General features: G+C 36.7%; 1 protein-coding gene across 2 annotated transcripts in view; it reads left to right on the top strand.

Moving 5' to 3' along the window:
• Window positions 1-21006, top strand: part of fras1 (Fraser extracellular matrix complex subunit 1) — a 131745-nt gene that overhangs the window by 31022 nt on the left and 79717 nt on the right. For both annotated transcript variants that reach the window (XM_083526764.1, XM_083526763.1), the window contains exons 3-14: window positions 8616-8723; window positions 9383-9475; window positions 9977-10136; window positions 10957-11090; window positions 12192-12272; window positions 12934-13035; window positions 13662-13853; window positions 14762-14851; window positions 14960-14998; window positions 15149-15296; window positions 19511-19657; window positions 20642-20776. In XM_083526764.1, the coding sequence (XP_083382890.1) occupies window positions 8616-8723; window positions 9383-9475; window positions 9977-10136; window positions 10957-11090; window positions 12192-12272; window positions 12934-13035; window positions 13662-13853; window positions 14762-14851; window positions 14960-14998; window positions 15149-15296; window positions 19511-19657; window positions 20642-20776 (1429 nt within the window). The remainder of the gene's footprint in view (window positions 1-8615; window positions 8724-9382; window positions 9476-9976; window positions 10137-10956; window positions 11091-12191; window positions 12273-12933; window positions 13036-13661; window positions 13854-14761; window positions 14852-14959; window positions 14999-15148; window positions 15297-19510; window positions 19658-20641; window positions 20777-21006) is intronic.

Here is a 21006-nt window from a genome sequence, read left to right as displayed (position 1 = left end):
CCCAGGAGTGATACAAATACTAGCTTCAAACAAAGCTCTACATTATCAGCAAGTGAAAGTCAACATGTCAAAGTAAACCAACCTTTAATAGAAAGGCAAGTCATCAGTCACATCGACAGCTAACAGCAAGACGAAAGAAATCCATCCTGTAACAGTAGTTCATTTACATGGTTTCGTTTGTTTTTGTGTTTTTTGTTCGACTAAAATGTTCTTTAGGGTTGTACTATAACACAAAGCAGGATTTCTCAAGGCTTTATGAGACTCATTTAATTGTAAATTTTAAAGACCCCCCTCAAAACCCTTAATATAATTTAACAAACATAAATGAAATGTGCATTAATATTTTGTCTATATATCAGTGACCTAGGGATTTTTCTATTGCTGAGTTTCCCAACAGAACACAGTAATTCCCAGTTAACATTGTTGATTGAGACTATTTTCCATAAAAAGTTTTCAATAAATTAACTATAAAAAGTTAACCAGAATTTAACCTTGTTGATCTCTGCTGTTGAAAATTAAGAAGGAAAGACCAATTACAGATTACAGTTGTCTGTTCACATTCAGAGCTGTTCATTAGGGGAAGGGCAGCTTACAATGGGGCTAGCACAAGATACAAACATTTCACCAAATGCCTTTTCTGACAGATGGCAAAAATTCCTTGTGAATGTAGCCTTGAGGATACACCTACGTGCAAACACACACACACACACACACACACACACACACACACACACACACACACACACACACACACACACACACACACACGCACACACACATTCAGAAGGAAGATAGTTAAAAGTGTTGAAGTACCATTTCTGAACCATTACATCACCAGGCATCACTCATCAGTTTGTATAGTGAGGGGAAATGCAACATACAAAAAGTGCTGAAGACCAAAAAATACATAAAATTCTTCATTATGACCTTAAATTCTATGTAGAGGAAGAAGCTTACAACTTTTAATAAATTCGAGATTTTAGCATCCCTTTTTAATATGTATCTTTCCTCAAGATATGTGAAAACAGTATACCTTTAAAAATGTAAATGTTTCAATTGTAAATGTACCAAAATGTACCCTATTTAATAAATGCACCTTTTTAAGCTTAATTAGGAAAAAGGATAATGTACTTTCAAGAAATTCTAAAAGTTGTGAGCACCACTCCAGTGTAAATGCCACATTTTACCAATTCTTATCCTAACAGTCTAATGTCCATCAGCTTTCTGAAGCCTATAGTAAGCACTTACTTTCCCAGAAATTTGCATGTAATCATTCTAGGTTAGCATTGTGGTGATATACATTAAAGAGAAACCAATTTAAAGTACAAACACTGAATACATTTGAATGTTTTAATCTGTACAGTGTAACTGACTGACTTCCTGCTGTGATAAAAACATTGCGTGACACATTTGTATTTTTAGGTTATTGAACTAATGTATTGACACATTTAGGCAAATAATTTCAGGCAGTAATAATGAAAATTTGTTCTTCACTTTCCTTGTGAACTAAGGCATATACGTGTCACCAAAGGGGTTTGATATGCTAGTGTCATCTGCCCCAATTCTGTCATCTAGCTGTCCTCGTTTGCCCTCGACTTGCTGTGTATGGTCACAGCTTCCAGTCCTTCTTAACTCACATTGTATATTGATTGACTCTTACCATGGTTGTTTTGACCTGTTGCTTGTTTCCCTTCTGCAATATGAGAATGTTTATGGTATTTGTGTTACCCTTTTTTTTTTCCTCGTGTTTATAAAGCAATTATTTGACAAGTTTGACTTACCTGCGATTTTTGGATAATCAAACAAGTTTTCAGTCTCAATTTTTACACCTGCTATGCTCTTTAAATATATCTCATGCATTAATGGGTATTGTACCAGCTGTATATAATGGAAATAACAATAAAAGCCAATTGACCCATGTCAGCTTTTACATTTTTTCCCCCTCATGGCCATTTTATTTATTTTTGTATCAGAACCAGCATTGACTTCTTCAGCAATTTGATCTACAGTAGCTTGTTATTTACTTTTTCACGGTTCTTGGTTTTTAATACACGGTTCAGTTCAATTTCAGTACAGTTAGGGGGAAGAAATGAAAAAACAATTTTTATTAAGATTTGTAAACAATTGAAAAAATCTTTCATTGAATTCCTGCTTGGTTAAATAATATATAAACTAATAGTTTATAATATTTAATAAAAAATACAATTAATTGATTAAATGAATGCAATACACTTTATTTATTATATTGTTTATCGATTAAATTGGCACAAATTAAATGGATTACATGAAATTATAAATGAAAAGACCCCATGTTAATCCCAAAGTTGTTAGACCCGATTTGGGTAAAACAGATGTACATATGCGTGTGTGTGTGTGTGTGTGTGTGTGTGTGTGTGTGTGTGTGTGTGTGTGTGTGTGTGTGTGTTTTTCATTTAATATTTAATTTTCTAAAAAATACATTTTACTTAACTGTTCTATTTATTTCAGCAGACCAACAAATGTATTCATTCCTTCCTTCCATCCTTCATTCATTCACTCCCTCGATATGTGGAATTGTCAGTATTTTCTATTGTTAAGAGAAATTCTTGAAGCTGGACACAAAACACTAAAGAATCCATATCGCTAGACTGTTGTAAAAAACTAAATCTGAGTTTCACAATGCTCTAAAATCGTATTTCAGCGCACTAAAAATCCAGTATTTCCAGTATGGAGTGAGTAGCCACAGTGAAACTGCACTAACTCCAGTTTCTTTTTATGCCTCTGGCATTGTTGTGAATGTTTTCACGTTTAATATTAATAAAAAAAATAGTCTTTGTGCTCAAAGTGCAAGTTGGAGACTAAACAAACTTTCCGTCTGTCACTTAATAAATTCATGAGGGAAAATTGATTTGAACTATGTTCCGCACATAAAAAGGATTGCCTTGGGTACCTATGTGCACTGTACCATTACAAACCTAATATATATGAAGAGAGAAAGTGCGAGCTAATGATTTGTTCTTTTCTGTGAATGCTTTTTTATAATCTAGTCTTCATAATTGTCTCTTTTCTAATCGACAGCTTTACTCGTAATAGTAATTCACAGTCAGCTCTCAGATTGGTCAGCATATCTAGTGAATTAGTGTGAACAGAGTTTTATCCTTTTTATAGAACTTGTACCCAGTTGTGAAGTTGTTGAACTGGACAACTCATGGTAACTAGATAGTGACTAAGGCATGGTGGGAGGTGTTTGTTTGTTTTTCTGTGTTTTTGTGTTTCTAACTCGCTAAAATTGGATGAGGGTGAATCATTCAGCATCTGCCTGCCCTCGTGCGTGTATATTTATCTGGCTAGTGCTTAATATATCTTAACAAGCTGGAAATCAAAATACACAGAACAGATAATAGTGTTATATTGAAGTGTATTATTATTTAGCTGAAGTTTAATAGACTTTTTATTTTAAGCAATTATTATTAAGACAAGTGAAATAAATTGCAACTGGTCATGATGCAGATTTGGATTTTCACCCTAAAATCCCCCAAAAAGATGTCATTTCTTTCTTGAAATTGATTTCTCAAAGGTGCTCCTGCAGCCAAACTGGAACATGGTCTGAATATATATTACGGCGTGACCTATGCCAGCGGTGCTTCCTCTCGCTTAACTTAAACATGTCATGTAGACAGAAAGCAGATAAAAGCAAAGGCTGTGTGTTTATCCAGGACATAGAGAAGAGTAAAGCCTAGTTTCACCAGTGATGTATTGTAACATATTAATACAGACAAAGCCTGAAATCGTTTCTTGCATTGACTCTTACATTGCGGATCGCTAACCCCATAAACATGTGGCTTATGATTCAGTTATTCAAAAATGTTATTCATTATCTTCTAGGAATGATTACACTACAGTACATTGAATAGGAAAGCATGGACTGCCTGAGTTTAAAGAGTTAAACATTACTTCATACATTGGCAAGTTCAAAGTCTGTACTAAATATTATAAGAGCATTGAAGATTTTTCTGTCAGTTTTTAATTCCATCTTCTGAGCTAATCAAACAGTAACATTGCTGCTATGTAGCAGGTTGACAGGAGGAGTGGTGGTCAGGGAAATCATGTTTTCCTCTTTAGACTGATAGAGACTAGCAGCTGGCAGAAAAAGAGCATTAATTACCTTTAATTTCCTCGCCACTATCTTGCCAAAGAGTACTTTTGATCCTAGTGGAATCTATTTGGAACTCAATTTGAAACAGAATCCGGTTGAAACACTCTTAATTTATACAGTGATATAGTGATTGTGGTGACAGCTTTTCACTAAAACATTTGCTGTGATCTGAAATGTACCAGGCATGCTAGAAACAAATGCTAGAGTTATTTCTTTTCCTGACAGTAAGTCTAATTTTGTCACTCGATCTCTGGCGCCACAGTAAGGTCATGGATGTCAACTAAATGTAGACCAGCAGTCTAAGCGGTTATGTTTAGCGCATGTTTTTTTTTTGTTTTTTTTTTAGGCTCCTCTCCAATGTATGTAAGCTATGTCTGAAATGACAGTTAGATATGCTGGCTCAGCAAAAATACTGCATAGAAAACCTTTTTCCAGGTTTAATAGAATAATTAGATCGATTCTATTTTGTTTTTGAACCCTACAAATTAATTTGTAGTAGGCACATCGTAATTTTACCGTAATTTCCGGACTATTAGGCGCACCCATATATTTGACAAAGATTTTTGAATTTGACAAAGATTTTTATTTTAAACATAAATAAGCCGCAGGTGTCTACACTGAAACTAATGAGCTTTACACAGGCTTTAACGAAAGACAGTGTCTGTTACACGGTGTAACGGGGTGAAATATGTTGTGGCTCCTTTAAGAGCAGAGCGGCATTTTGGGAATAGCCTGGAAGTTTTTCTCCCGATGCCGTGCAGCTCAGAACACAGGTGAGGTGCGTTTTTTCGTTTACGTTCGGAAATTTCATTGGTCTAATGTTATGTTGCTCAGTTTTTTGGCTTGAAGCTTGTGAAACCGGGAAAACCCCAGGAAAAATCCATAAATTAGCCGCTTCGTTGTTTAAGCCGCGGGGGTTCAAAACATGGGGAAAAAAGTAGCAGCTTATAGTCCGAAAAATACGGTAACTTGAGAAACTGTGAATGTAATTAAGGCATAGTAATGCTAAATAGTTTTGCTGTTCTGACTCCTTTTTCAAATCAAATTTAAATTTATTGGACCCAGTGATTGTTTAATTAATTTGAAATTTGAGATTAGAACATGCTATTTATTTTATTTACCTGATGATCTTTGAACTGCAAATAACAGTGTATTTGTTTTCTGGCTAGGGTTCTTCATAATCATAATTTGTCTTATATATTACACACAAACACACGCGCACACACACACACACACACACACACACACACACACACACACACACACACACACACACCTACACACTCCATTAGCTTTTAGTTACGGTATATGTTGCACACACAGAAAACAGCAAAACAGCTAGCTAAGTGGCGGCTCTGTCATAACACATAACACATAAGCAGCCATTAAATATTTATTCACTATACAGACCTCTCATTCATATATATATATATATATATATATATATATATATATATATATATATATATATATATATATATATATATATATATATATAAAAAGGTGTAACGGTACACAAAATTCACGGTTCGTTACATACCTCGGTTTTTAAGTCACAGTTCGGTTAAATTTTGGCACAGCTAAGGGGAATTTTATGCTAAACATATAATTGCTTTAAATAAATATAATATAAAATAAATTGTTTTTTATTAACAGTTTATTATTATCAACATATCCGATCATCAAAATCTGAACAGTATAATATATTAGAATACAATAATCCCTACGTTACCGCAAATCTCGTGCCCTCTGTTTATCGCGGAATTGCATTTTCCAGATAACTCATTTGTTTGGCTGATTTTCCCAGTCTCTCACAGACCAAAACACTTATAGGGAATTGTTTTTATGGAGTTTTATGTTGAAATATATGATGAAAATATAATTATTCATTAAAAAATTAAGTTAACACAGTATAGTACTGTATACATAATATAGCATTTTTGGGTGGCATCCGTTTATCGCGGTTTTACATTTATCGCGGGCCATTTTGGAACGTAACCACCGCGATAAAAGAGGATTACTGTATTTTATAAAAAGAATATATTTTATTTTTATAAAATATTCTAAAATATTATTTTGTATATTATTTAACCAATCAGACTTTAGATTTAAAATAGTTTTAAAAATGTAAACTGTTGATATGCACAAATGGTAATAATAATGATCTGTGACAAGGAATTTCTTCCCCCTTCCCCCTACTTAAAAACCGAGGTACGTAGCGAAATGTGAATTTTATGTACGTTACACAATATTCCCTTCATCTGAACAATGAGACCAAACCTGTTCCAGTTTGACAATGTCCCTGTGCACAAAGCAAGCTCCTTTAGGATATGATTTACATGGATTGGAGTGGAAGATCTTTAGTGACCTGCTATAGAGTTCTAACCTCACTTCTGTTGAACACCTTTTGAATGAATTAAAATGCTGAAGTGTTTATGTGTCTTTTAATATTGTAGTATATAGTATGTAATAAACAATTAATTTGACACCTATAGTCAACTGTATTTGTGTTAAGTAATCCAGCCATTAATGCATATTAGGAAGTGCAATATTTTGGGGTGAGTATAACCTGTATTTACCATCCCTAGCAATGCCTTGAGATGTTGTCAAACAATACGAATGTAAAGCCAGGCTTCTTTCTCTGTAGTTCTTTTTATACTTGTGACGAAAAGCAAACGAGTGTCTGTCATTAGTCTCTTAAGTTCTAGCAACTTGCTACCACTTTACCAAATGCCATTCTGAGTTTTATTAGCAGTGCTGAATTCCCCAAGGGAAAGCATTCTTCTGTTCTCCATGGACTCCGTTTTACTTGTGCAGCACAGATGGTGCCTCTGTTTCAAATGAGATTCATTACTGTGTCCCATACAGTTTATATTAAACCAGGCGACTCAATTTTACCTGCACATTTTTGGGAATTACCCATCGTTCTGCCTCCAAACTGTGCTAAAACATCAGTACACAGGTGTTCATACGTGATGCTAAAACTAGAATGTTCATTAAAAAAAGTCTACCCAGGATGGTTATCTTTGCTTTGTCATCTGCAAATTCTGCAGATTCTGCAAACTCACATATATCTTAATTGCCATATAAATATGAACAGTAAACAAAGTTTGTTTTTAAGATTAATGTCTCATAACGTAGTGTTTTTGGAGCATTGAAATGCTGTCATTAATTTTATTAGATCAGTACCACTTGCACAGCAAACAAATGCAATAACAACATAAAATGTACATCAGATCCTCGCTGGCTTTTTTCCACTGGGATTTTTAAGAGTCTGTGTTCTGTAAGTGTCTGTCTAATTTGGTGGCCGTCAGTGATCTGTTCACATTATTCTCTAATTTTAATACCATTATAAGCATTCAGACAATGCACAAGTAATAGTTCTTTTTTTTTTTGTTTGCTAAAGTTTGGCATTGGCTATCTTTTGACTTTCTGATGTCAGAAGCACTAATGGTGTGGAATACTGATACAGGTAATAATATGATAACTGTCAGACTTCCCACTGGGAGGACTTTCCACATCACCTTCAGCGCACTGCTGCTTTTCAACTTACTGAGTGTCAACATGTCACGACGGACCATTTCCTCCACCATCAAACTACCATATCATGCATTTTGCTTTCTTTCAATCCTCTTTCATATGTTTTTTTTTTAACCCCTTTAACACCATGGAGGGTCTACAGCTCCTGACTTTCATTTCTCACTCTTGAAACACAAACAATTTCTGTGTTATATTACATGCTTTCACACTGTAGATAATAAATAATTCGTTATGGTTATTAAAGATTATGTATCTCCTCTTGTCCTCATATCACCACTTGAAAATTTATCCTGAATATGCAATATTGTATTAATTAAAGAACATCATAAATTTTTTACCATTTATCAATTCATAAAATGTTCTGAAAGAATCCAATTAACAGTTTAAAGTCCAGGTAGATAAATAAATTAAAAGCAAACAATCCAAAAATGGAGGCATAAATATAAACATTGAACAGCCAAGGGTAGGTGAACAGTGTATAAATCAATAAGAGGAGAAACTGTAAATGGGAGAAACAAAATAAGATCAAAACTTAGAAACATGAGGCATGGAACAAGGAGAAAAAACAGTTTGGTACATGTTAGCTATATTAGTATAAGTTTATTACTATGTAGAAAACTAAAAACATGTATTCAGTCATAAACAAAATTTGGAAGGGGAGGCAGTTGTGTATAGGAAAACAAATACAATTCTTAATTAAATTATTAGGACAAAATGATTGTATTTAATGGTATTTCTCATGATTTTTGTAAGTGATTTATTCGCTAAGCAACCCTGAACACCCTTATGTTAATCATAGAAACATTGGCTGCGGTTCTTTATAATTTAGTGACACATGCTCCAGGAACTGCGATATTACACAGCAGCAGCTTGTACAGATGAGTATGTAGCCATACCCGAAGCTGTCTATTTATTATTGTCTCTGTTTGACTCATTACAGAACAATACGTCATGGAAACCAGACGCTTGTCAAGACTGCACCTGCCACAGCGACGTTGTCATGTGCAAAGCTACGAAATGCCAAAATCCTCAGTGTGACTTTCAAAGGGTAAGGCGGACTTTTTTTTGTTGTTGCTAAAATCGATTCTATAAGTGAAGCAGGTAATAGATGTAAGGATGAGTGGCTTAATTGATTGATTGATTGATTGATTGATGGAGCAAATAGAGTAAGTTGGATGGATGGATGGATAGACGGATGGATAGACGGATGGATAGACGGATGGATAGACGGATGGATATATAAGATGGATTGACACAGGAGCCTTTGAGATGAATAAATGGATGGCTCCATTAGCCAGACTGCTCAATACTGTATATGCATGCCTTTTCAAGAGACATGCTTCAAGCTCATTGAATTCCTCTACTGCATGTAATTAAGTGAAAGCAACAGATTTATATTCCATTTTGTACTTCGCTGCACTATGCGATCAAGTAAAACTTTGCAAAGTCAATCAATGCATCTGGCATCTGTTTTCATGCTTTTTTATTAACGCTGTCGCTAAAGCACTGCTTGTCATGCTCAGTGAATCACAGCCTGGTATTAAAAATCCATCATTAAGTCTCACTGTCCTTTTTTAATAATTTCGGAAGTCGATAGTCTGTCCGCCTTCTGCCGCATTGCAATCAACGAGTCATGTCTGGACATTTAAGGGTCTCTAACAATGCTAATGATATTGCGCTAACATAGCGGTCTGTATGTGTTCCCAGGGAGAGCGTTTGAGAATCCCTGCAAACAGATGCTGTCCGGAGTGTTTCCCACAGTCGCTCGCCTCCTGCCAGCATCAGGGAGCAGTGTATGGGGTAAGTGACAATCCTGTGGACGGGGCCCAGTAAAACATGCCAAAAGCTTCAGACTAGACTCTTGGTAGATCCTGCTACTTCTAGAGTGTTAAGTGGCCAGTCAGTGCACAATTGCTTTCTTGTTAGCGCCCCAGTCTTTTCTAACAGAACTGGCCTCTTGTTGGTCTTCCTTTGACAGGCTGCTTGCTGTTCTGCTTAACATTCTGATGGTGTCGCTTCCAGCCGAGTGGCGTTTACTTAGAGAAGCTGGCTATGTTGGCACAGGGGCATAATTCCGCAGCTAATGAACTTGCCCCATTGTCCGTCCAAATTTTCATAGAAATGCATTTTAGAAGTATGTTTTAGAAGAATGGATTCGAATAAAGACTTATATTTGATCCATTTAAACAAGTTATCGGCAGCCACAATGACTGACAATACCAATATCATGTTCAAAAAGCAAACAGAAACTGTCCCACAACCTCATAACCTCTCTTTCTGTCTCGCTGTCTTCTTGTCCAGCATGACAGCCAGTGGAACGAGTCCAAGTGTTCAGTGTGTACATGTGCCTCTGGGAAAGTGACCTGTGTCCCTCCTGCCTGTCCTCCCCTCAGCTGTGGCAGAGGACAAACTCCGTATGTCCCAGTCGGAGAGTGCTGCCCTAAATGTGCCCGAAATGGAGGTAAGAGTGCAGAATTACTGAAACCTTTCTAAAATGGCAGAGAAATAACTTAAATAAGTACAACTTTAGCTTTAGCTGGAAATCCTGACAATCATGGAGTTTAGTATATTGTTGCTAGTTAAATTAAGTCTCTTTGACAGTCACATGTTCAATGTATTCACATGCACATTATACACAGCCTGTCCTTCATAACCATATTTGCATGGCATTCGGCAAGAAAAGGTGACGCTTCCTCACCTCCTAAATTCCAGATAAAACATTGCACTCATTCAGGTAAATTATCACTTCCTCATAAATGAAATAGTGATTTCATTTGAAACAGAATTTACGAGTCAATTTACAATGCCATCATCAATAATTGAAATTGCTGTGTGTGCGCAATCCATTAATACCTGGTGCACACTTTTTTCTGCATCAAAATATCTTATCACACTTTCTCACAGAAACAAGAGCAAAGAAACAGAAAGAAAGAAATGGTTTTAGTTATGTTAAAACTGTACTATACATCTGTGGGGCCCAATATTGTTTCATAATTGATATGCTCTGTCTCCGAGCTCTAGATCCTGCTCTTTCTTATAAAGTTGAGCATTATTTTTTTACTTGATGTACACACTTTCGCTTCACAATTGTATCTGGAGCAGTCTTGTATCTTGCTTTAATCTCTTGAGCAACATCACTGTGTCCTTATTTCACTCCTGGCTCTCTGAAGCTGAATATATAAAACAGAACGACAACAATAAACAAATGAAAGTACTTACTTTCACACATATAGTTGCAGATGAATGTAAACATTATAGCATAACTTTTTTCTTTTTTACAGCTTCTTGCTCCTGGGAGGGAGAAGAGCACAGGGATGGAGAGTTATGGAGTCCCAGTCCCTGTACAAGGTGTGAATGTAAAGATGGACAGACACAGTGCTCGGTCGCAGAGTGCCAACCCATCACATGCAAGCCGGTAATTACAGTCCAAACAGTTTCACTTCCAAAGGCAATTTCATTTATTGTCCTAATTTTATTAGTATTTCAGCTGCAAGAAACAGTGATGTAAAAAAGAAACAGCACAACGTAAAAAAAATATTGCATTGCTCTAACTAGGCCCTATTAGTAAGTATATCTAATATAATGTAGCTTCACAAAGAGTGCATAAAATTGGTCAATGACCTAAAATGTCAGAAAAGATATAAGCAATCATCACACAGAAGCAACTGTTGCTGCTTTAGTGGGTTATAAGGCTATTTTCAAAAAAATAACCCTTTCTACATTGAAGTACACCAAATATACCAGGACATTTTTAGGACATTTTTTAAACCATTGTGTAATTCAAGGAGTGACATTCTAGCACATTAACCCCAATGTTTGATATGAGAAGCGACAAAGAACCCAAGCGCTGAATTTTGAGTTTTGCTGGCTTCTTTACTTTAAATGTTATATCAATTTTTTTTTTTTTTAAAGGATGAAAGGAATTAAGCTTGTTATCTCAATAAAAGAAAATGCTAGAATGGTGTAGGTTTGCAAAGTTAGAGCAGAAAAAAGTCTGAAAAAGCAATTCTGAAACACAGACCTGCGGAGTATGAGATGAAATTGGAGATTTGTGCTAATAATGCAATGCTCGATTTGGTGGAAATAAAACATGGCATAGCACAAAAATGCCCTTTAACAACTGTGAGGTTGAATGGTGGTGAAGAGTTTGTGCATTCATTAAGCTGAAAAGAAACTTTTTATATCAATGCATTTTGGATGCATTTATGAAGCTACTGTGTATGAAAGCTGATGCAAGACCAAAACTGGGTCATGCAACAAATCCAAACACCTTTAAACCTTTAAACTTCAAAAACATTCAGGTGATGTAACAAGTTTAACTGTTGGAAATTCCACCAAAATCATGTTATATGTTTATTATGATTATACTTCATTATTACTTAATTATATATTTGTAGAGCCTGGTTAGGACCAGATGAATTTTCTTCTTTAATATATCAGGATTTTCTCCTCACTTTATATGACATGTTATGCAATTGTAATACCCATATAAATCATATTTCTTTGCCCTTTTCAGAATGAAAACCTGGTAATCCAGCCAGGACAATGCTGTCCTCAGTGCATCTCAAACCCATGCATAGCTGGCAAAGAGTACAAGGTACATAGAAAAATATTGCTATTCCAGGTCTTGAGAGCAGAGCAGAGCAGTGTAGAGGGTCAATATTCTTTCAAGACAGAGGCAGCTTGAAAGAAAATGAGGTGTTAAAGCAGCACTTTATGTGCAGAGCGTTCTCATCATGAACACCCTCTTTAATTCTGTCTCTTTTTATTTTATTTTTATGCTGTTTTCTCTGTCTACAAATTCCTCTCCTAACGTTTGCATATGACTCATCGATTTCTATGATGTACATGTAATTATTGAATCATCGAAGTGTGGTCAGTGATGTGTCATGTCAATCATAATCCAATGAGGAAAAGGAGTTACAGTTGATGAACAAGCACAGTATGAAACGTTTCTGAAGTATATTAATTCTCGATCTCTAAGGACTTTCATCTGCATGATTTGTTCTTTTATTAATCGCGCATTAGATATTAAAGCTGTAATGACTAGCATATTGGTTACAACTGTGAATAATTATTGGATTTCACATCGGCAACAATAAAATCCTTTAGTATACTGTGAACAACCTTTTTGAATGATAAAACTGAAGCAATATGTGGCTGATTTGGAAAGCTAGAGTTCTGCTTGCCAAGGAAGACTGTGAGAATTGTTTTTTCTCTACTGCCTTCAAATCTGAAATCATGTCTTCTCTCACCAGGATGGTCAGCAGTGGCAGAAAAGCAGTTGTACCACCTGTGTGTGTCACCGTGGCCAATCGCGGTGTCACACCGAGAAATGCCTCCATCCCCAGTGTGACAAGGTCATTTAAAAGCTATTACACCAAATGTTTCCTCTATTATACACAATAACACACAATAATCTAGTCATGGGCTAGTTTTTGTTTTGGAGTAAAATAACCCACAGCTAAAAAATTGTAAAAAAATATATATATTTTTGCTCTAATTGTAATAACATACCACATTTCAGGTTTTAGTGAAAGGCTTTGTATAGCTGTGTTTGACATGTTTCTTGAAGTTGTTTCTTGTGTAAAATTAATTTTTCTCTGGTCTACATTTGTGTACCAGAAATAAGTTTACCAAGATTTCATGTTTGAATCCAGATGATTACAGAGGGATCAAAATTGGCAGTTCTTTCTGATGTCTCTTTGTGCTGCCACTGACATGAACCAACCATAGACATTTGTGAGCTCTTGTATGTGGACGTGGGCAGATACATGCTTTTCTCTAAGCATGCTGCTGTTTGACACAGCATGAGCAGCAGCTAGAAAACCTGTTGCTGGCTACAGGTGTTGAGACAAATCCAGTCGAAAGTCTAGAGCACATGAAAGCTGACTTTTTTCATATACAAAATGGAATAATTTTCATGTAATAATGACCCTCTAATATCCAAAAGTTCAAACTTGATCTGTATTGTGTGTTCTGTCAGGGTGAGATGAAGGTGAAGCGGCCCGGCCAGTGTTGTGAGGAGTGTGTCTCCACCAAAGGCAGCTGCTTATACGAGGGTACAACACGTTATCATGGAGACATGTGGAACGGTACAGGCTGCGAGTTCTGCACGTGCCAGCGTGGCCAGGTTTTATGCCAACATGCTGAGTGTGCCAGGCTGGAGTGCCCAAGGGTAGGCGCACCACATGGTGTATCTATATTTATATACATGGCTTAAATACTCCAAATAGTTATTTTAAATGTTAGACAAGAATATCTAAGAACATGAGCTATAATGCAGCTTTACTTCTGAAGGGGTTTTAGAATGAATATTGAAGAGGTTATCCAACGTGACGACATTGTCAAATTTGTCCAGAATTATGCATAAGGTTTTGCAGACGTGCTTTGAAATGTGACCTTTGAAGGATTCTTACATCCTTTAGTGTGCACTTTTCTTTATTATGGTATGGCCACTGAAGTATAACCATATGAGAGACGGGACTGAGGTCAGCTTTCATTAGGATACAGGATGAGTGCATATTGTGCCTTTTGCCTTTTCTGGTCGGGGTCCAAAAATGGAACTGACCTGAATTTTTACCAAGGAGAAACGACCGCATCCCTCTCCAGATTTATATACTGATTTATGTCGCAAATATGAACATTCACACATCAAGGCATTGAAGTGTTGCAGCTGTTAAGTGTGTGTGACTGGACCAGGAAGTGTTTGGAAGATAATGTGAGTGTAATGTATTTATCATTGATGGTACAATGGATGCATATATCTACTATTTCTAATGAGAAATTCTCAGCATCATAGTCAGCCAGTGTTTGAGTGAGGGTGAGAGGAGAAAGCTTTTATAATATAGTTTCCATTACTAAAGAGATTTGATCTCTTTCAAATAAGGAACAAAGTGGTAATCAAGCAATCTCTTATAGAGGCCTTTCTCGTGGATGAAGCCGACCAACACTAGCAAGCAGCATAAAATGCTACAGTAATAGATTGCATGTTGCATTATTGCTATGATTTGACTGACTGTCTGATTGTTGATTGATTGATTGATTGATTTTTTTTTTTTTTTACACATTGTCATTGTGTCCCAGGGGGAAGAGTTGCTGTATTTAAATGGGAAGTGCTGCCCAGAGTGTAAACCATCAGTCAGTTTTTGTGTGTATATGCACCTAGAAAATCAGGTTTGGAAAATAAATACAACACATCAGCAATATTGTGCTATAGTATAAAATATATGCTGTACGTTATTATAAATAATCCAAACTCCTGACAACTATTGTATTCTTCAGAATGAGAAATCCAATGTGAAGAGTTTCAGACGTCTTGCCGTAAGTCAATATTACTTCATACACGTTCCACTGTGTTAGAGATATTTTGTCAAAGATGTGAAATGCCTTTAAATAGTGGTGTAAGGAGATGGTGATGTCAGATACAAGTGTTTCTTAAAGGATTGACATATTTTTGTGTGTGTGATTCAGAATCTGGAGAGTGTAAGCGATGGTCCGTGTCGGGAGTGCCAGTGTCGGGATGGTCAGGTGACTTGTTACCAGCGCTCCTGTCCCACATGTCCTGTTGGCACACTTGCTATGCCTCAGCAGGGAGAATGCTGCCAAGAGTGCCATCCAGGTGAGATGTGTTTCCGAATGTAAGCTGCAGTTGTACAGATAAAAAATAATGGCATTTATGAATGAAATTATTTCCAATTCCAGGACAGCATTGATCTTAATTCAGACATACTTGGGATTTCAGTGAACAGATGGCATTTGACACTAAACCAGAAAGAACATTGCAAATTGCTTGCCACAATGCACTTCACATTAGCATTGCTCTGCTCATGCCAGTATTCACATACATGTTATTTATGAGTCTGAGTATACAGATGTGTCCGTGCTTACTAAAGTTCACGCGACTTCATGCTAAGGCACCTGTGAGAACTAACAAGAGGCAAAACAACAGAGCAAATGAATCTTGTGCTTGACTGTGGGAAGATAATTGGGTTTTTTAGTTCCCAACAGAGTTCTTTGAGAAAACAGTCCTTTCCCCCTTTTGCATTCAGCACTCTTCCAGTTAATCATACTTGATAGTGGGCAGCATGCATCTGATAGATAGCTCCTGCTAGCATGCTGGGATTCTGGTTAATTGATTCATTGTTGTGATTGTGCACCAGTGTGGACCTCTATTACTTTTTACCTTGCTCTTGAATTTTATGCAGAACTTTTGTGTGTTATTTGATTAACAATATTTGTTTGTAAATCATGTATATGTTCATGTATCATGGCTGTATCAGTGCCATTTGAGCAGTTTACTGGATATTACCTTTAAATTGATTACATCTTTAGTTATACCCACAAATGTAATCATGTCTATTTGATTAACAATATTTTTTTTAAATTATTTTTTTTTTTTTAATTTATGCTATTTTGAATGCACTTACTGTTGTGTAACCGATTTGTGAAATCATTATATGTTCCGATTTTTTTTAATTCCTGTGTAGTTCTTATTATTTTAGGACAATAAAAAAGGATTCAAGCAATGTGTTACTGTATAAATCAACACTGCTTCTGGTCCTACACCATTGAGTCCGCTTATTAAGGTCTGACTCAATAGTGGCGATAACTGTTATTCACACAGCTGGTGAACGTCTGCTGCTGTTGAACATGCAGCCAGATATTGTCTGCATCATTACATTCAGCATCCCAGTGTTATCTTGCATTCCTTCACACCCAGTCCAAAAAGAAATGACACCAAATAGGTTTGCTGTAAGATATTTATGTGCTCATTATTTAGCAGGGTCTTCAATAGTAAAGATGGAATATATTTGTGTAGTAGCCGTTTTTATTTTTTTTTGTTGCATGGTTCAAAATATACAATAGACAAATAATATTATTTCTTCAGCCCCTTTCACTGTATTTTACTTTTGCTATTTAATAGCACAAATTTTTAATTTGGTTAAGGTCTGTGTTAGGGATTAGAGATGAAAAAGATATAGAGAGTCAGTTTACTACTGAAGAACGAGCTCTTCATGTATCTGTTTGTAAATCATGTATGTATTTATGTATCATGGCTGTATCAGTGCCATTTGAGCAGTTTACAGTTTACTGGATTACACCTTTAAATTGATTACATCTTTAGTAATACACAAATGTAAGCATGCTGAACATGCATCAGTTTTTTCTTTTCTAACAGCATGTATCTCTTTCTCGTGCGCGCTCTCTCTCGCTCTCGCTCTGTCTCTCTCTCTCTCTCTCTCTCTCTCTCTCTCTATATATATATATATATATATATATATATATATGTATATATATATATATATATATATATATATATATATATATATATATATATATATATATGTATATATATATATATATATATATATATATATATATATATACAGTGAGGAAAATAAGTATTTGAACACCCTTCTATTTTGCAAGTTCCCCCACTTAGAAATCATGGAGGGGTCTGAAATTGTCATCGTAGGTGCATGTCCACTGTGAGAGACATAATCTAAAAAAAAAAATCCAGAAATCACAATATATGATTTTTAAACTATTTCTTTGTATGATACAGCTGCAAATAAGTATTTGAACACCTGTCTATCAGCTAGAATTCTGACCCTCAAAGACCTGTTAGTCTGCCTTTAAAATGTCCACCTCCACTACATTTATTATCCTAAATTAGATGCACCTGTTTAAGGTCGTTAGCTGCATAAAGACACCTGTACACCCCATACAATCAGTAAGAATCCAACTACTAACATGGCCAAGACCAAAGAGCTGTCCAAAGACACTAGAGACAAAATTGTACACCTCCACAAGGCTGGAAAGGCTACGGGGAAATTGCCAAGCAGCTCGGTAAAAAAAGGTCCACTGTTGGAGCAATCATTAGGAAATGGAAGAAGCTAAACATGACTGTCAATCTCCCTCGGACTGGGGCTCCATGCAAGATATCACCTCGTGGGGTCTCAATGATCCTAAGGAAGGTGAGAAATCAACCCAGAACTACACGGTAGGAGCTGGTCAATGACCTGAAAAGAGCTGAGACCACCGTTTCCAAGGTTACTGTTGGTAATACACTAAGACGTCATGGTTTGCAATCATGCATGGCATGGAAGGTTCCCCTGCTTAAACCAGCATATGTCCAGGCACGTCTTAAGTTTGCCAATGACCATTTGGATGATCCAGAGGAGTCATGGGAGAAAGTCATGTGGTCAGATGTGACCAAAATAGAACTTTTGGGTCATAATTTCACTAAACGTGTTTGGATGAAGAAGAATGATGAGTACCATCCCAAGAACACCATCCCTACTGTGAAGCATGGGGGTGGTAGCATCATGCTTTGGGGGTGTTTTTCTGCACATGGGACAGGGCGACTGCACTGTATTAAGGAGAGGATGACCGGGGCCATGTATTGCGAGATTTTGGGGAACAACCTCCTTCCCTCAGTTAGAGTATTGAAGATGGGTCAAGGCTGGGTCTTCCAACGTGACAATGACCCAAAGCACACAGCCAGGATAACCAAGGAGTGGCTCTGTAAGAAGCATATCAAGGTTCTGGCGTGGCCTAGCCAGTCTCCAGACCTAAACCCAATAGAGAATCTTTGGGGGGAGCTCAAACTCCGTGTTTCTCAGCGACAGGCCAGAAACCTGACTGATCTAGAGAAGATCTGTGTGGAGGAGTGGGCCAAAATCCCTCCTGCAGTGTGTGCAAACCTGGTGAAAAACTACAGGAAACGTTTGACCTCAAACAAATGCTACTGTACCAAATATTAACATTGACTTTCTCAGGTGTTCAAATACTTATTTGCAGCTGTATCATACAAATAAATAGTTTAAAAATCATACATTGTGATTTCTGGATTTTTTTTTTAGATTATGTCTCTCACAGTGGACATGCACCTACGATGACAATTTCAGACCACTCCATGATTTCTAAGTGGGAGAACTTGCAAAATAGCAGGGTGTTCAAATACTTATTTTCCTCACTGTATATATATATATATATATATATATATATATATATATAGTGGAATCTTGAAAGTTCGGAGTAACATTTCAAAACAGAGTTTGTACTAATAAATTGCATAAAATGTTTAAATTATTCATTTAAAGTAGTAAATAAAACATTTATGACAAGTAATTTACAATTTTTGTTGAGTTTACAGTACAGTACATGTACAATTCCCTTTGAAAAAGAAACCATCAAAAGGAGAGTCAAAACCTCACATTTGTTTGTTATTCACGAGGAGTCATAGAACGTATCGAGGTTGCACTGTATGTGTGATGTCTCTAAATATGTATAAATAAGAGAAGATTTTAAAGCAGCAGTCTGTATTATTAGAGTCCTCTATTTCCCGAGGTTTTAACCAAAAATTATTGATTGGATTGTTAAAATGATCCTTGTGCATGCTTCATCCATCACTATTTATGGGAAAGAGGTGGAGGTAGTTTCTGGACAAGAGAAAATTGTAAACAGCAAAACACTGGCAAGCTTTGATTGCTTATTAAAGGTCTAAAAACACTTGTGAACTTTAAACTGGTTTTAGTTCTATAGTTTATTATAATTTTCATTCATACAAGTTTGAATTTTCTTTTTGTAGCAATCACAAATGAAAAAGGAAGAAAAGACATTGAAGCTTGCTTTGCATGATTAGAGATCGTTTGCCAGATTTTGGAAAAAGTGGGAATAAAAAAATGTAAAGTTTAAAAGAAATCGTTATGAGTTTACCGGCACCAGAGTCCAGTCACCTTGATTTGCTGCTATGAGAGAAGTTGTTTTAATGCGCTGTTCTTGTGTGTTTGTGTGTGTGTGTGTGTGTGTGTGTGTGTGTGTGTACAGCGGTCCAGTGTCATCCAGACTGTTTGGCATGCTCCACTACCCCGGATCAGTGTAATAGCTGTAGAGACCCTGGAGCTTTTCTCTGGAAAGGACACTGTGTGCACGTTTGTCCTCATGGTTTTTTTCCTAAAGGCCGAGTCTGTGCAGGTATCCTTAAAGAGTTTTTCTTTTATAGAACCTTTCATAGGTTTCAAGGCCATTAGATTGTTTTCTACATTTGTCTCTCATTTGCAGCTCATTTACATTTAACTGTTTTATTATTTTCTCTCTCTCTAATGCTTGTCATTGAAGAGATTCATCTCGCTCCCTCTCTCTCTCTCTCTCTCTCTCTCTCTCTCTCTCTCTCTCTCTCTCTCGCTCTCTCTCTCTCTCCCCCGCTTTCTCTCATTCTATCAACAGCACTCATCTTAGTGTTCACAGCAGTGTTTCAAAACTAAAAAAAAAATCTGTTTCTCAGCCATAAAGCACTCCATGCATGATAAAGGTGTTAACGCCACCTTTTCCTGATGTCTTGGTTCACTAGGTCTGGGTGTTTTAAAAGGGTGTGTTTGAAACATCTCAGACCAATGCACATTAGTTTAACACACACACCTGCACACACCCTGAGCCTACATAGTCAGGCTGATAAGCAGTATATGCGTATGTGTATGAGTGTAACTTGAAAAGAACAGGTCAAAACGTGCTGTTTTTCTCTTAAAAATATCCCCTTTTCATTCTGAGGTCAGAGGTTGGAACACCACTTGCTGGGCGTCTAATACGCCCCAAGAGTGACCTTGGATTTTATGGCGTAATCACATCACATCAGTTCCTGTCCTGTCCTCTGTTTTTCTGCCGTACCTCTTGCAGTTTGAGTTGAAGTTCAGTGTAGAATAAAAATGAAAAATGGAAATGTTAATTAGGTTGACACAGCAGGTTTAATAGCGTCTCAATCTGTCATGGATATTTTGGTGACTCACACTCATTCTCTTTCTTTCTCTCCTTCTTTCTCTTTTTTTCCCCCTTTATACCCCCCCTCTCACACACACACATGCACACTTTAAATCTCTTGTGTTGTCTCCAATTGTGTTATGCCCTAATTTATTGTCTCCTGCTCTCTCCCACTCTCATTCTCTTCTTCTCTCTCTCTGTCAGCCTGCCACCCCTCCTGTGTCACCTGTGAGAACGACTTTGAGTGTACAGCATGTGGTGGGTCGTTGCTGCTCAGCGGTAGGCAGTGTGTGGCCGCCTGTGAGACGGGACTATACCAAGACCACACACAGTGCCTGAGTGAGTGATCTTCCATCTTCTGTGCTTAAAAAAAGAGAAAACCAGAAAGAACCCCACACACATGACAACACACACAGCGTATCCTTTCATAGATGACTATGAAAAAAAAACCCATGCTTGTGAAATGCAACGCTATTGAGTTCTTCATTTATAGCTGTATATTAACAGCTGTTTATCTCAGATATACTGATGGGATTTGTTTTCGAGCTCGAATTCGTTTTATAGCAGGG

The sequence above is a fragment of the Silurus aristotelis genome, assembly GCF_946808225.1.
Source record: "Silurus aristotelis genome assembly, chromosome: 23".
Lineage (NCBI taxonomy): Eukaryota > Metazoa > Chordata > Actinopteri > Siluriformes > Siluridae > Silurus > Silurus aristotelis.
This window is presented reverse-complemented; position numbering and strand designations above follow the sequence as displayed.